Consider the following 17,771-nt stretch of genomic DNA (forward strand, 5'->3'; position numbering starts at 1 on the left):
CAATGTATCCAACTTATGTTACGTACATGAAGTAACTTTTGACACGTATGTTACGTTACTGACATACAATTACCTACTTGAACCAAAACCACGATCTTTTCCGCAACCTAACTATGTGTTTTTTGGTGCCTAAATTTAAGATATGGCAGAGCAGGCTAGCTGTTTCCTTCTGTTTGGAATTTGTATGTGGTTGCTGGCTCCAGATCTATATTAAACAGACTTGAGAGTGGTATGTATCATCCTATTTAACACCCTGCAAGTAAATTAATTTGTATATTTCCAAAAATTTTAAACTAAATCCTTTACCATTTCAACATGTTTTTATAGACCTGGAGTTATGCTACCCTAGTACTACACAAGGTAGTAGAGTTTTGGTTGAATGAATTTGGAAGATGGGTAAACTAGTTGGAAAAATGAACACTGAGTCCTGACAATCTTTGTTGATGGATTAATCTATGAAGGAAGCTAAGGAGTGGTCTGTGATGGTAAAGCAGTTACATATAGAAATTATTTACTATGTGTCACATGTTGTAACATATCATATACCATGATATGCCCGCTTCTATTCATACTTCTTTTCTCAGGCTCTCATCCCTTTCCCTGTTACCACATATAGGTCCCAGAAAGGCCAAAGCTTAGAATAACCGAACCTCTGAGTGAGGCATCTCAATCGGTTTGTTACTTCTGCTCTGTGCAGACTGATGTTGTCAGATCATGACTTGGTCATGACTTGGTCATGTAGTCTGTGTTTATGTACCTGCAAAAAGAGCAAGCAGTGGTTCTGGAATAGAGAGCGTCCTCAGTGTCATACTCAACTGTTAAAGCCTGAAGTCAGTTCTCAAGTCAGTCAGTTCAGTGCTCAAGCTCAGAAAGAGCAGCTCTCACAATAAAGGAGGCTACAAGGCATCTCTTTCGAAATTCCTATTAGAAGTTGGGTCATTGGTGAAAAACTATGCATAGTTGGAACTGGTTTAATTTTTTTTTCAAGTCAATTAGCAGTGTATGCAAAAAGCATGACTGTTACATTCACGTTAGTTTCAAAGCCAAGTGAGATAAATAACAGTTATTACCCGAAGGTCCCTGATATTATGGCATAACATAAACAAAACTCACTCAGTGGTGAAATTCAAAGCCAACCAAAAACTAATTACATAAACTATTTGCATCTTAGTGGCAAACACACAATAATGCATGTTTACATGTGCAAAAAAATGATTTATGAATTATGGAAAGCTGAATATTTGGATGAAACAACAGTTATAGGTGAAATGCACAATACTCCAGCAGGAGTAATGTAAAATGTAATACCTTTGACACAGAATATAACTTTATCATAGTTCTATATTGAGACAAATTCAGCATATACTAATAACTGATTAAATAATGCATGCAGGTATATTCATACTGAGCTGTAGTTAAATATCTATAATCAGGATTTATTACAGAAGAGGCCTCAGAGTTGTTGATTAAGCAGATGCACACAAAAGAGTGGAAGTACACTAATGTTACATTGGTTTTACAGTGCCTGATATTAATTGATTTGTCTGTAAGATGACCGCGTGTTTAGCCGTGGTAAAGATTTACAGTTGGACTGTTAAACGCTTTTAATGCAGGCAGTTTTATTAAAATAAAGTTTTTTAATGAAATTCTATTCATTTAACAATCAACTGATTCAGCAATTTGGCAAAGAAACATCATTATTGGGATAGACAATATTAATACGCTGCTGGTTAGTGTTAGGTGTTTACTTGCATCTTCACTTTCTATTTCATCCCAAACTACTATTCACAATATCTCACTGCAATGTTTCACTTGTGTTTAGTCTTGAGAGCATTAAACAGCGCTTTTTATACATAAATCGGAGTACGCTGTGTTGTTTTTGGACATATGCTTCAGAGCACTTGTATTAAAAATCGTCAGTCACTAATGTGTTTTAGAATGATCATATGTCAAATGCAAGATTGCTCTGAGGTTTGCATTTTATTGTTACCGAGATGTCTTTATGTGTTTTAACATTATGGTGAATATAATATACTTTAGTATTAAGACAATCATTGATTCACGAGCCTAGGTCCAAATAGGCGTTCTCAATCCTCGTCTGCATAATTATTTATTTGTGAGTTGAGGGAGGGAAATGGTGCCAGTTCAGTTTAATATGTCTGAGGGCTTGGCCTTAATCGCTCAGCTTACAGACTCGGCCAGACAGAGTGACTGTGACGTTAGTTGTGGCTATAATGAATACAGAGTGCAAATAAATGCCGGTGAAAGGACTGAAAGAGTATCACAGTATCAATGGAGTACATTTGTAGTCCTTCATAAAAATGTATTATTTCAACAATGCATTTTCTTGTTTATTGTTTATCATTTATTTCTGGTATTTGCTGTAAAAGTTGCAATACTATTAGTCTTTTCAAATAATGAACAGCATCAGCTTTAAAATGAGCCACATGACCCTCTTCTGCAGTTCAACTTTTCAGACTTAATGCAAAGATTTTTCCTTCACAAGTTCATCTTGTTAAGTGAAAACAACTACATTGATATGTTAATTGTAATGTCTAAGGAAACTGAGAAAAGAAAACTGTCAGGATTATAATCCCTGAGTTAATCAGTTAATCCCTGAGGAACTGTAGAATGTGGTGTGATACAGTCTAAGATTGATATGTACAGAGGTCATGCAGTTTATATGACTCTTATTTCGCTATCACGTCACAGGTTTCTTCTGACTGCTGTAGCAGCCCTGTCGGCTTACTCCATTCATCTGCTGCTCAAATCCTCGGGCATTGTGGGTAAGACTCATGTCATGTCTCAGACTACATCAAAGTGATGCTACCACAAATATATATATATATATATATATATATCACAGTTCTGCTACTGCTGGATATCAAGTGAAACATTCAAACTCATTCAGGCTTGCTTGACTCAAAGCATAAAACAGGTCAGGCATTAAACTCACATTCAGTAAATTAGATGACTATGGTAAAATTATTGTTTATTTTCCAGAAAAGTGTAATTGAAGGATTTGGTTTTTAGTCAGCTAAACTTCTCTAATGGCTCTGACTGACTGTATGAAGTAATGGTGCTTCATCTTTCTATCTCAGATATGCAATGATTTTCCTTTGAAACTGTTTTGTTGTGTTGCTTAGAGGGACATCTTAGTCAATATTAACTGAATGTTATTGTTTGTAATGTGCTTACAGGAATTCGAGCTTATGAACAGCTGGGGTACAGGGCCTTTGGCACTCCTGGAAAAATGGCTGCTGGTATTGCGATCACCCTGCAGAATATTGGAGGTGAGGATTCAGTGTGACTAATGTGTTCATAAATGTGTCGAATGTCTGCCAACTCCCTGCAGCGAGAATATGAAGTTTACACCATTACACGGTTGAGACTTTATACCTCTCCCACCCAGACACGAACATGACTATATTCACTCGAAATGCCAATATTAATTTTGCCTTTTGTTTTTAGTTCTGAGATGTGGTGAAGTATTAAGAGCAGAGAATAGCAGTGGTTAGATTTGTAATGTTCAAAGACTGAGAACAAGTTTTTTTTATAAAGCTTTTTCAGCTCCAAGTAGGCCCAATAATTGCAAGTAAATAGAAGTTCAAATAAGCTGCTGGCGTTATGATTAATTCACTGCTGCCAGGTAACCCATTTACACTTGGTATTAACATGGGACCTGTATCCAGGAAACATATTTATAAAAAATGAAAAGCCCATGTTAAAGCAAGATGTGTGCACATACAACAACATTGCATTCTGGTCAACCTGACCACATTCGAAGGTGATCAAGCTCAAGAGTTTAACCTGTACAGTTCTGAATGGTCACCTACTCCACTTCTTCGCGCTAACTGAAACTAGCCTGACAATAGAAACAGGTGCTCGGTTACTAAAACAACCAACCTCTTATACAAGTACAGTGGACATGACCGCAGCGTCCTCATTTGAAACCACTGCGCTGTCACTTACGTAAACATGGTGTGACAAGTGTTCTTCTGACATGGCTTTGCTGATGTCTGTTTGCTCAATATGCCCGCATACTTGCCCTCAGGTGTGCTCGGCCACGCATGTTCACAGTTCCTCTGTCTTGTCTTGTTGCAGCTATGTCCAGCTATCTGTACATCGTTAAGTCTGAACTACCGCTGGTCATCCAAGCTTTCCTGAAGGCAGATCCCAACTCTGAGTGAGTATCATCATTTTTTCAATATCAACGTCACAGTGTCAGTGCGAGTGAAAGACCACCACGTGCTTGATGTTGACCCAGAGCTCACCCAGTGTGTGCAGGGTCAAGGGGCCCGGCAGACTATGTGGGTAGGGGATATGTCAGTTTGCACCATTTATTGATTGAGTCCGTGTGGGGCTGTGATGGGAATGGAAGCTTGGAATTGGCCGCGGGGAAAGGGGCCATGATTGAGTGTCCGTCACATATACACACAACATGAACCCTCACTGCTGTTTGCTCGTGGAGGAAAGCACCGTTCACGTCATGCCACAGACAAACTCCTCTGCATAAGGCCACAGAGGACTGAAGTGAATTCCAGCTGCTCGTTTAAACCTAAAAACAAACCTTGTGCTCAAAAGGGATTGGAGCGACTGCATTCATACTTGTCTCTACTGCCGCCTATTTAGAAGAGCAGTACAGTTCCAGACAGTCATTTCCATGGACTGACATTCAGTAATTCAAAATACACAGCAGAGTTGGTGTTAAACGTATCTACACAAGACAGCCATCGAAGCAAGTTGCCTGACTGATGTCTCTATTGTCCTGCTCTAGTTTATTGTTTTTTTCCCCCCACTTTTATGCCACGCCTTTCAGAAAACTCTTACGTGCAGGTCTAAGCCCTCTGACGGGCATGTGATTACCCTTTATCAATGATTTGAATCCATTGTGTGTGATGGATTAGAATCATAGCATCATAGCATCAAATTCAGTCGTACAAAACTATCTTCAGTGACCAGGAGGGGTTTTGCAACAGATGGTATGGTCCCCACAGAATCCTGATCCCAACATCAAGTCAGTTTAAGGCTATATGAAAGGACAGAAGCAACTGAAACAGCCTAAAACCACAGAAGAAATGTGGCAAATTTTCCAAGATGCTTGGAACAACCTAACTCTAAATACATTAGAGGCTTAGCAAAAATAGAAACTCGTATATTATGCGCTTTGACTCTTCTCCATGTCTGTGTGAGACGCACACGCACAAATGACAGCAGCAGGTGGTGTAACATGGGGTGCCAAATTCCGAGCCTGCGCATAAGGACAGGTCAGCGCAGGGCCAGCTCTTGACTACTGAGAGACACACTGTTCTCTTCCACTTGATGCTCCTCTCGCTGTTCAAATCCATGGCGTCACAAGAACTGAGAAGAATGAGGGGCGGGCCGTGCGGGTGGAGCTTTATTTATGACTCGTGGCTCTGTAAATAGACAGATGTGTGGTGAATGGACAGACAAGTACCTTTCACTTGTTGCCTGAACTAAAGTGGTTTTAAAAGTACATGGAGATGCATACGTGAATTATGAAATATTTTGTGAGGATTATCAGGTAAAATGTACAATTTTCTAGCCGGTCACATGCGCATATGATCAGATATTAAGAAATTCGTCAAGAGTGGACTTTACACTTGGATTGAGTCAGACTAAAGCCACACAAATGAGAATTTGAGATTTAACTTGGATTGTACTGCGGGAAAACTTGAGGACGAGAGCTTAATCAATGGATTTCACTGAAAGCATTGTGACTCAAAGAAAACTAATTTAGGAGCGAGAAAACCAAAACTATTAGCTGAAAGACACTGAAATTCTCTGCCGCAAAGTCAAATGCTCTGTTTGTTTGTCATAGGGAAGGAATTTTCTTGTCATCATGTGAGCCATTATAAATATAACCTTATTAAAGCGGCTTTAAATATAAGTATTAAAAGACTTTCTCTTAGCTATGTAAAAGCATGCGTCACACACCTTTTGATAGGAAATTTCTCAAATACGAGGAGTCAGTATTTAAAAACCAATTTAGCTATGAAGGCTTAAATATGACCTGGACATGTCCTCGAGGACTTGACTTTGATTTGAACTCCAAACCTGATTTGTGTCAAGTGACTCTCACATGTGAAAGCTGATCATCTAAAAATGACCCACTGACCATAAGGCCAAAGATGTCACGGCCTGTGATTCTTGTGACTTCCCCTGCTTTCAAGGGACTCCTCCAAACACACACGTGCACACACATGTGCGGGTGGTGGAGGGGGGTGGACCCCCACCCCCATCCCTCCCTCTACACACACACACACACACACACACACACACACACTGCTAGTCTCACAGATCACTATGTTCCAGCCTGTAGGGGCTATGGCGCAGACGGCTGATCCCAGCAGTTGCGTTTCATTCAGGGTTAAGAATAACAGGCTTAGCAGCTTGAAAAGGGCCTGGAGGGCACAAAGACCTTTCTGTACACAGAATTTACGAGACAGTAGTCTTTAATGGTTTGACTATAATTTCTATAAACTGCTTGTTGCTGGTGTTCCTGTCAGGTCTACAGCTACTAATGTTTGAGATTTACTATTATTGCCCTTGGAGTGCATGGCTGTTTAACCACATACCATCTGTTTACTGTAAACAGTATTGTCAGAGCTGATAAATGGAGAGAAAAGCTACTGAAATAGCTCATGTTCATTCTATGCGACAGGAGGTTACTGCTACAGATCAACACAGAACACAGTGATATGCAGCCACCTTCCTTACACCAACATGCCCACGTGTTATGAATACATCTGGGCTATTTAGGTTTAGGTTTAGGTTTTATGACAGAGACATTTTTATGAAGGACATTCACATAATGTTTGTTTTAAGGGAGGACATGTGGTGCCCACATATAGCAGATGATGGTACCGCAGCATGGTCGAAGTGCTAAAACTAGACATGTCCTTCCATCCTCACGTTTGTTTTTGCTTTGAAAGAGGGAATGAAGTAAGAAGCACAGATGTCAAAGCAGATATTGATAATAATTCCTGACTTCAGTTTTATATTGTTTAGGCTCCACTACATCTTCCTTCAACTGTGAACTATCACATAATTCAGAGTTATGTAACGCAATCTGTTATAGTGCTTCTGTCGTGAGCAACATAAGCTGAGACTTTTTTTCTTTTTTTTCACATTCTTGATGCCAAAGATGTTTCTAGCAGTTCACTGTTGGATCTGACAAATGCAGCAAATTGACCGTTTGCACCAGCAGATTTTTAACAGCCTTGTGTCATTCAACAACGTCCAGCACCAACAGTTTCTCTAAATACACAAAACAGATTTCTCACTGTCGTAGACGTTCCACTCTCTCTTTGTGTCTCTATGTGCAGTGTGTACTGAGCCTCTGTGCCAATGTTTGAAATATTGAGCTCACCAAAGTAAACTCGATTTTTCCTCCAAACAGTTTGTGGTACATGAATGGAAACTACCTGGTCATCATGGTCACTGCCAGTATCATCTTGCCCCTGGCTTTAATGAAACAGCTCGGTGAGTAATACTAAATATACCTGAGATTAGCTAAGACATTTGCATTCACCAAAGAGTGCTATTAATCTATTGTAACTGGTGTGAATGAGCTATACAACCTGTATATCTAGACAGAAGGAAGTTTTTCAAGCTGCAAGCTCAACACCTGAGCCAAGAAAAAAAAAAAAAAAAAAAAAAAAAACTTAAATAATTAAGCATGATACAAAAATTAAATACTCAACATACTAACTTACTCCAGTATGTCTTACTAAATCAAAATGAAGACAACCTTTGGACACGTCAGGCCCACAGTAGCGCCGCATTCATTCGAATGAGAGCAGTCCAATAACTTTCACCCCGATGTTGACAAAATTCTGCAGCGGCCAATCGCATACGTGCAAGTTTGCATTCCTGGAGAGTGTAGCTGATAAGAATTAAAATTCACTCAACTGTTACTTAAACTGGACTTTCAGGATCATGTTTCAACAGAACCTCAAAAAAAACAAGCCAATGACTTGTTTTAAGTCATGACACTACAGGTAAGGTAAACATTTTAACGAATAAATGTAAACATAAAACATTACCAGATAATTACTTATACTAAGACAATTATTCTGTGTATTAGATGTTTTCTGAAATTTGATGTTGAAATATGCCAATTAGGCATTAATTCATGAAATATGAGCTCATTTGCATAAATGGTCATAACTGAAATCTGAATATCAGACAAAGCCAGGTTTAAAAATTTGTATTTCATTTTGTTGACATATTTGAGGTAAATGTTTCTAATGACACGATATTGGATATCTCTTTTCGATCAAAGGTTTGGAGTATGTAAGTGCTACTGAAATGGCGTACTCTGGCTCAAAGTATCAGTAGAAACTCATTTTAGAAAACGACCTTTAAAAGTGTATGGCAAAAATGAAGGCTAGTTTTCTCAAGGTTAGTTTTTTCTCATACGCTGAGCCAGAAATCTCCAGTTCAGTATCTCTTTCATACTACAAACTTTCCATTTGTGTTCCTATTTACAGTATATTCTGATGTTTTTTTCAGAGAAGTTTGTTCCTATAAAAAAAACTAAATTTGAATAACATTTTGCAAACTATTGGTGAATTTAGGAGAAATGTACAGACACAAACACACAAGGTCTAATCATATTTTTGACTTTGTCTTTCCACTTGTCTAAAAAAAGACATGTTACGTGAGTAAAATAGCCTAAAATATCTAAACTGATGCATGTGCATGAAAAAAAAGTTTTTTTCTGCTGTGTCTCTCACCAAAAAGTTTGGCTTGGGGAGCCTTCGTGGCTTCAAGATTAAGACACCGACTAAGATCCAAACGAATGAACATCCCCATTAGCGTATGGTCAGGGACCAGCTTTGCATCATTCTCTCCTTCATCTCATAATGTCAAGTCAAAGGCTTAAAATGACAAAATAATAAATTCAAAAAAATGCTTGAAAAGATTAAACTGAGATAGTAATTAAAAGTTATTATGTAGTATACCGTATGTACTCATTTAACAGGTGCTGGATTAGACATTATTGTAATATAATAATTACACCCTCCCCTCCATCGTACTCTGTTCGTTATTACACAGTATAAACATGTTGCTTCTGTCCATGCAGTTCTGTGAGGTCATTCTGAACATTTGTAAGATGTTTTCTGCATCACCCTCATTTGGAAGTAGGATACCTCGATCCATCTGTAAACTTTGCAGACTTCTTGTGTAGCTAATACAGTTAATAGCTGTCCAAAACGACACATTCGTTCAGTTTGAGGTGTTCACTTCAACTGTCTTGTTCTCTTCATTTTCAGGCTACCTCGGCTACACCAGTGGATTTTCTCTCAGCTGCATGGTGTTCTTTCTCAGCGCAGTAAGTTGGTCCAGCTCCCACAGTGGCACATCATCACAGTCACACAGAGCCTCATTGGTTCTGGCATGCCATCCTGGCACATGTGTTCCTCACTTTCCCACCCTTGTCTCTTTCCCACCGCGGGCTTTATTTTCAATGGTATGTGGCTATGTTTGATAAGGCAAATATAAAAGCTACTTAGAGACATCAAAGGCTGAGAGTAAAACCTAAATGCTTTGAGGCTGAGTCACCCTAATCTGGTTTGAAATGGCTTTTTTTTTTAGCATGTCATGATAGTCGAGGGCTCTTATTTACTGACTGACAAATCCCCTAATCTTTACATCTTTTTGTATATCCCCCTTTTCTTTCCTTCTTTCTCGTCTCTCTGCAGGTTATCTATAAGAAGTTTCAGATTCCCTGCCCCTTTGAGGAGTTCTCAGCCAACAGCACTGCTATCCACCACAGCCTGAATGTCTCAAGTCACATCCACGAGTACAACAACGGCCTGGTTCATGAGGACGACGACTCCCACTGCTTCCCACGCATGATCACCGTCAACTCACAGGTAGGAAGCTGAGGTGAAGAACAGCTTGATTATCTGGTTCTTGATAAGTTTTGAACACAAAGGCCACAGATGCTGAAGTCTGCAGATGTAGTGCCTAATTTGTGTTCACACACTGTTTTTTTTCTAGGAAGCTCAACGACACTGCTAATAATAGAAAATGTTTATGTGCTTCTTCACAGACAGCATACACAATCCCCATTTTGGCATTCGCTTTTGTTTGCCACCCTGAGGTCTTGCCCATCTACACGGAGCTACGCAAGTGAGTCAGCCCTTTCTAACCTGCAATATTTGATTACATGTCAGTGCAGAATGTGGGTTTTGCATAACTTTCAACTTTCTTGTATTCAGTCCAACACAGAAGAAGATGCAGAAGGTGTCCAACATTTCCATCTTTGTCATGTGGAGCATGTACTTCCTGGCAGCTCTCTTTGGCTACCTGACCTTTTATGGTGAGAGCCGATGGCACTTCTTCTATAGTTTATGTTTTCAGTTCCAGTGGATAATTACAAATCTCTCTGCAGAAAAATCAGAGGTGCAATGATATTTCTTACTGTCATACGGCAAAAGACACTCCTGTGTCTTGGAGGTAAAAGAACAAAGAGATGCTTTTTTTTCTTTTTTTTTTTAAAGAGAGGCAACAGAGGTACAAAAAAAGAATAATTCAAGGTGACACTGATATTAAAATACCCTTCATCTGGCCGTGTAAAAGCTGCATCATGCAAATTAAAGGCCCCAATTGGCATTGGCGGTTCATTTTTTTAAAGAAGGCCATTATCTAGAAATTATATTAGAAAAATAAACACAAAATAAATAAATACACTTACTTAATTTACTTACAAGGATTTTGTTGTGATTTTTTTTGTGCACAGAGGGAATTTGTCACTGGTGACTAATGTATATTAGAGAAATATAAATAATTCTGGTTCTAACTTGTGATTAAAGTTAATGAGACATTAGACTGACATTAATTGCCATGCCCTAATGCAGCTTTTAAAAGTAATCAGATATACTCTATGTCAAAATATATTTACGGGAATACATCCCCTTGATACTTCATCTTCCAATAAATGGTTTGTTTCACTGATTTGCAGCATACCTGGTTACTACCCTTGATCTCTGTATAAAAAAAAAAACAGGTTATTGAACATTTACCAGTGTTTGCTTCTACTTGATTACACAGAGTCCAAGCTCCCTCTTGTGGTGACATGTTGTAATAATGTGCTACTCCCTGTTAAGGGTAGAATTCCTTAGTGATATTCACAAAAAAAAAGATTTTCTCTTTATATTCCTGCAGACAATGTGGAGCCTGAACTGCTGCACACTTACAGCCGCATTGATCCTTATGACACTTTGATCCTGTGTGTGCGAGTGGCTGTCCTCACTGCTGTGACTTTGACCGTCCCTATTGTGTTGTTCCCTGTAAGTTAAAACCCTTTGTGTTTTCTTCTCTCTATGTTTAATGATATGGTTGTGGTATTTCTAAAGTGAACTCTCTGTCCACAGGTGCGCAGAGCCATTCAGCATATGTTATTCCCCACCAAGTCTTTCAACTGGTTACGCCACTTTGCCATTGCTCTCATTCTACTCATTCTCATCAACATGCTGGTGATATTCGCTCCTAACATTCTGGGCATTTTTGGCATCATTGGTTAGTATACATGAAGCTGCAATGAAGGTGTAACTGTAACAATATACTTGGGAAGAAGACAGTAATGCTTTGAACTGTATGAGGCACAAGAGGGACTGATTTAGATACAGTATTACCATGGCCTTTTAGGCCATCAGCCCCTCCTGTTAATGTTTAAACAAATATTTTTAACGAGGGCCTGTCCAAGAAAAATTATCATCATGACAAAGCTGTAGACAAAAGAAAAACAAATCTTCATCGTGCTGTTCTGTTAAACACAACTGTTTTGTTTCCAACTTCCTAGTCCCTGACACAAAAATAGTAAACAAAAAGAAAGAAGAAAATGACCAGTGCATGTTTGCTCGCAGAAAAACTGTTTGAGTCAATATTATTGTCACACTTTGTCCTTCATAGGTCAGAGGTGAAAGTTGAAAACATTGAGTTAAAGCACCACCAAGAATATCTTCAAAGCAACAGTTTCTGATTTGACAAACATGTGGATGCATTTAAGTACCCGTGGGATTAGAGCTCAGTTACATACACACTCGTGCACAGAAACAGAAAAACAAATTATCCAGATGACGCAATATAGATGAAGCTGTTTTCAGCAGCCTAAATCTGTGAGTCTGTCCATGGTAAAATAACAATTAATTAACAATATAAATGTCCAATTACACACACTAAAATAAATGCTTTACATGTTGTTTATTGGTATTTTAACCCATTAAGCAAGGCTGGTTATCTCACTGATGTTTTAAATGTTTTATATTTTTTGGGGGATTACTCCTGCAGTTTTGTTCAATTAATCTGTTTCCTATTTTTAAAACCAGATTGAACTAATATATGTAGATACTTGTCACATTAATCTCTGAAATATTAGGTACGTGGTCTCGCAACATAAACTTTTTGAAATTGACAGGTTACCATGCCAGTTCTAAAGATCCAAATCCTTAAATCTCAGGATATGGTGAAACTTAACTCAAAAGTAATATGTTAAAAATGTAACTATAAATAAAAGAGAATACATTTATTTAGTGTGCTTTTTAAAAAACATTTTTTTTTTACAGATATTTATCTTTATATGTTTTCTGTAGATAGTCAAACAGCAAATAAGCGTGAGGATGTAAAACTTGTTGAAAACAGATCAGTAGTATTTTCAAATATTATTTTATTTATTGTATATGGCTGGAAGTTGCAGCAGTAGGTTGACTGATGGTGTAACTTTATCACTCAGTCACTCGGCTTTTGACAGACATTTGCCCCGCAGTTACAGTCTGTTTAAAAAGAAAGCAAAGAGTCTTATATGTCTGTCATTTATGTTTCACTATGTTCGATTAAAACTTTCCATTCAGTGTTTTGTTTTTAAAGAGTTCTTACTTTTTAACCTTTCAGGTGCCACATCGGCTCCATGCCTCATTTTCATCTTCCCTGCTGTCTTCTACATCCGCATCGTTCCCAAAGAGGACGAGCCAATGACGTCCGTTACTAAGATACTGGTGAGGCAGATTGTGATGTAGTCTTGAACCATTCATTAGACTAATTTGGTAATGAAGCCTTTTCATTGTCAATCAGAATTCTTGAAAATTAAACCTGTTTCACTAGTGTGTTTTCCCTTCTTTCTTAGGCTGTCTGTTTTGCTGTTTTGGGTGTCTCCTTCATGGTAATGAGTTTGAGCTTCATATTGATCGACTGGACAACAGGGAGCAGTCGCGCTGCAGGAGGCCACTAGATGCTGCTCCAGTGTGTGTGTGTTTGTTCTTGGGAAAGGGGTACACAGAGCACTCAGTGTAAAGGGTGCACTATCACCTCAGTGGGAACACACTACAGGGCTGCCCAGCACAGGGCCTGGGGTTTGTAACAGTACAAAATACACTGCACAGTATGTGGTTAGGAATCACACTAGTATTGATCAAATTAAATTTACTTTTTGATAGTAACTTAACACATATCTGAACAAAAATAATTTTATAACCACATTTTTTTTTAAACTTAATTTAACACAGAGAAACAGTAATGCAATTTATTTGAATAATAAGGAATGAACAGGGTCTTTTTTTTTTAATCCCGATCTATTAGTGCGACTAAGTCCATCAGTGACTGTCAAATGGTCCTTTCCTGTTGCTTCCTCCTTCTTATTTACTCACAAACAACTGCAGCTGGTACTGTACAGAAAAATAAAGTGTGGTTGTCTTTCAGGCTGAAGACAGGAAGTCATTAAGATACAGTATATGTGAAAAATAGCTAAATAACTTTAAAATTATCTTTATTATTGTTCGTGAGACGCACAAAAGAGGACAGTCAGATGATCTCAACCTGAACCGGCAGCAATCTGAACTGTTCATTATCATGTAATATAAGACAAAGGAGTGCTTTGAGGCCTTAGAATGCAGGTGACTTGTTCCCGATGCATAAATCAGTAAAGTTTCTTCACAAACCCTGGTGCCTTTTAGCATTTGGAACAAACACACAGTAAAGAAGTACATATTTATTTAGCTAGCTACTATATGTTTTTTTTAATTTCAAATGGACTATATTTAACATCTGTATATGATGACGTTAATTAAGTCAATATATTGTGTATGCTTTAAATTTATATTTTAGCTTACAGTATAAAAATGATGAAAAGTGTTACAGACTGACAATATTTAACATGTTTGATATAATGCAAAGAGTTTGATTTAAGGATTTCATACCTCCCTTTATAATACTTTCAACACATGTATAACAAACTGTGATCTTGAACAGAAACCAAGTGCAATTTAAGCTTACCGTAACAGTTCACAGGAGTTCATTACCCTATATACTTTTTGGTTTAAATGTTTCAGAAATAAAAAATGTACACTATAGTAAAATCACATCACAACACTTCATTGAAGTTATATGATGCTGACACTAACTGTGTTAAAAGAAGAATTTCACATTTTATGTAAAAGGCTTATTAGCTTTCATGCTTCATTTTAGGTGAGAAGATTGGAACCACTTTCATGTCTGAGCTAAATGGAAAGCTACAACCATTAGGCTTCTAAAGTAAAGAGTGAAAAGGGAAAACAACCAACCAGGCTCAGTTCAAAGATTAAAAAAAAAATCACCTACATTCACATTGAAAGCCCACTAGTTAACATGTTATATCCAGTTTGTTTGTTTTTGCTTGGCTAAACTAAGCGGTAGCATACTCTAGATTATTTTTAATTGCACAGACATGAGAATGGTATTGAGCTCCTTGTCCGATTCTCATCAGCATGAAAGTGATTATGCCAATTTCCTAAAACATCGAACTATTCCTTTAAATCAGCCAAAATTTTGAATCCAAAAGGATGGGTTCATCCAAATTATAAAAAAAACCAAAAAAAACCCGTACAGTATTCTCTACTTTTACCAGGTATTTAGCAATGTAAATAGGTTTGGTTGTACTATGGCCCAGGTTTTGAGATGCAAAGTATGTGGACACCTGAGCAACACGCATATCTCAAAACACATACAAAAAACCCACAACTTTGAGCATGACTCAATACCAAGATAAGATAACCTAGTTTATACTTTTTAATTGAAAATGGGTAAACCCAACTTTTAAATCAAACTCTCTGGTTTCAAACAAGACCTGGCCTAACAGAATGTTAAAAAGATGAGCCCACTGGTGGTTTTGCAGATTTAAGTGCATTCATTTAATGATGTGTTGTTCTGAAACAGTGTCTTTTGGCTTTACTGGTTTGTAGTATTTTGATTAGTTTTGTTGACTCTTATAGGTTGAGGTTAATGTGTTGCATGCTGGTTTTTTTGTCCAGTTTATCCTGTAGTTTGGTATCGTGAACTGCACAGTAACACAGATTTTCCTTCCAGCACTGTCATGTATAGATGTTATTATAATACTGTACATTTGGCATCTTATAGTTAAGTGTACTGGAGCCCCAATCTGTGCTGTAGTCGTACTGTATTAGTATCATGAAGCCCAACTTAAAAGGTTTGACAATAAATAATGTTACATCATTGTTTTGATGTTCAGTCAGTGAAGACATAGATTTGAGGTGTGTGGACAAATATGTCAACACTTTTTAATCCTTCAGAGTGATTTTGAGACACACAATAGCACAAACAAACTTCATATGAGTCTCTTTTTTTTTTTTTTTTTACAAAGAACATCATTTCTTTATACGGGAAGATGCCGTCGATCACAAATTCACAACTTTAAAATCAATGCAATATATATATTGATTTCAAAACAGAAAATGTTATGAGAAACACTTGCTATTTGTACCCAAAGATTGATTTTATATTGTATCACAACTCTCAGGCTGAGGAGAAGTTAAGTGTAAATCCTCACTTATCTAATTTTATTTATATATAGCTCTATTCTGTGTTTGGCAGTTCTGACTCCCGATGAAGGTGTTTTAACAGACTAATTCCAAGCAACAGCAGATGAAATAACTAGTCCAGGTGTCATGCTCCGTCCCTTGCTTTTCCATGCGTATTCACAGTGCCTGTTGTGGTGTAAATGAAGGTTTGGTTTTGTCATGTTTCGTGAACAAATCCTCCTTTCACTTTAAGGGATCATGCCAAAATAACAACTGACTACCTACTGCTTTGAGATGCCTTTAGCTTTTAACAGTTTTATCACCAGACATATATCAAATATGCATTTGTTGTGTATGTAAACAAATCAGTGCGATATTTTATTATAGCTGTTGTTCAAGATGTTAATCTATGGAAATAACATGACTATAAATAAATAACAAGGTCTGTGGATTTTGGTGAATAAGACTTGACGTTATATAAATAATGTATATAAATGCAAACATTTTATATTTGTGATGCATATTTACAGTAGCTTGTAAAGTGTAAATAGCAGGGACAGCTTTAGTTTGGCAATAAAATAATTGTAGATGTTTTTAGATTGTCTCAGTTGTCATCATTTCCCTTTTAACTCAAACAAATTCTTATTTTGGTAGCACATTTATCTGGCTGTTAAGTGTTTTAAAGCGCAACTTGACTAATCAGCCAAACTTCAGTCATTTTTCTGTGTGCACTTTATTATACCATGTTTATCCCCAAAGATCCACACCTATTTCTGTATATGGCTTTTAAAGAGAAACTTATCTATACCTATTCAATGTTCGTATCTGTCAAGGCTATACTGTGTTTACAAAAAAAAACCGAAACCCAAAGTGTTGGTCATCACGATCCCCCAGGGCTGACATTGTTATGTCAACACACTGCAGGTTTTTATTGTAACACGTCAACACTAATTTGTTTATGGTCACAACTGCTGACAAGCTGAGTATGCTTGTGTATTTCCAATATAATATCTTCGAGCAGAGGTCTTCAACAGGGGGTCCGCGGAGGTACTGCAGGGGGTCCGTGGAATTTTTGGTTTAGACAATTTTTCATATTTATATTTCTTCCCCACAAAATCAAATATCTTTAAATACACATTAACATGAATCCAACATATTGTAGCGAATGAATAAATGGAGGCAGAATATATTCTCTTTCAGTCAGAAATGCACACATTCAGCGACACACAGCAGCTCTCTCAAGATGGCCACCGGTTCACTCACAGCGCGACACTAGCCTGGACCTGTCCCTCCAAGCCTCCTGCACTCCTCCAGTTTAATATAAAACACAATTTTAAACAATATATATAGTAAGGGGTCCCTGCTCCATCTCTCTATCAGTTTGGGGATCCTTGGCCTGAAAAACGTCGAAGACCCCTGTCTTAGAGGAAGAGCTATGTCCACTTAGAGGCGCTGTTTATCAGCTATTCTAACCGGCCTTCTTATATATAATAAATTAAATAAAATATAATATAAGGTATTTCATAAACACGTGACGCAAACACTCATTAGCCATTTTAACAGCACACCCTGGAGCTTTGTGTTCATAAAGCGGCCGCTGCGTAGTGCACTCAGTCACCATAAACCGCTCGGTCCGCTGTGCAACGTTGTATTTGTAGCCTCGGCGTCCGCATCCACGAGAGATGCAGAGGAATGAAGCTGGCACAGCGCCCACTGCAGTCTGAACATTGCACTCCTGAAATCACACCTCACTGGCCTCCCCATCCAATTGGTTCCACACAATCTACCGTGGAGAGCACACCTGCTTTAATTGGACTGTCGCGACAAGTTGCTCAAGTGACGTCGGTGCGAATGGTTGATGGGTTCCACTTATCGCAAGGATATGAGGATTTGCGCGCGAGCCTAATTGAGCACAGAACCCCCCCCCCCCCCCCCCCCCCCCCACACCCT

At 38.0% G+C, this 17,771-nt stretch overlaps 1 protein-coding gene across 2 annotated transcripts in view; it reads left to right on the forward strand.

The window, feature by feature from the left end:
- slc38a3b (solute carrier family 38 member 3b) overlaps nt 1-16,414 on the forward strand; it is a 28,416-nt gene extending 12,002 nt beyond the window's left edge. For both annotated transcript variants that reach the window (XM_069144753.1, XM_069144761.1), the window contains 12 exons: nt 2,713-2,786; nt 3,201-3,293; nt 4,105-4,186; nt 7,424-7,506; nt 9,303-9,361; nt 9,732-9,905; nt 10,085-10,164; nt 10,254-10,354; nt 11,200-11,324; nt 11,409-11,553; nt 12,925-13,028; nt 13,157-16,414. In XM_069144753.1, the coding sequence (XP_069000854.1) occupies nt 2,713-2,786; nt 3,201-3,293; nt 4,105-4,186; nt 7,424-7,506; nt 9,303-9,361; nt 9,732-9,905; nt 10,085-10,164; nt 10,254-10,354; nt 11,200-11,324; nt 11,409-11,553; nt 12,925-13,028; nt 13,157-13,261 (1,225 nt within the window). In that variant the 3' untranslated portion in view covers nt 13,262-16,414. The remainder of the gene's footprint in view (nt 1-2,712; nt 2,787-3,200; nt 3,294-4,104; nt 4,187-7,423; nt 7,507-9,302; nt 9,362-9,731; nt 9,906-10,084; nt 10,165-10,253; nt 10,355-11,199; nt 11,325-11,408; nt 11,554-12,924; nt 13,029-13,156) is intronic.
- Nucleotides 16,415-17,771: the final 1,357 nt, after the last annotated feature.

This window comes from Embiotoca jacksoni, unplaced genomic scaffold (assembly GCF_022577435.1).
Source record: "Embiotoca jacksoni isolate LCO1_2020_lvr unplaced genomic scaffold, fEmbJac1.0.p SCAF_1, whole genome shotgun sequence".
NCBI lineage: Eukaryota > Metazoa > Chordata > Actinopteri > Embiotocidae > Embiotoca > Embiotoca jacksoni.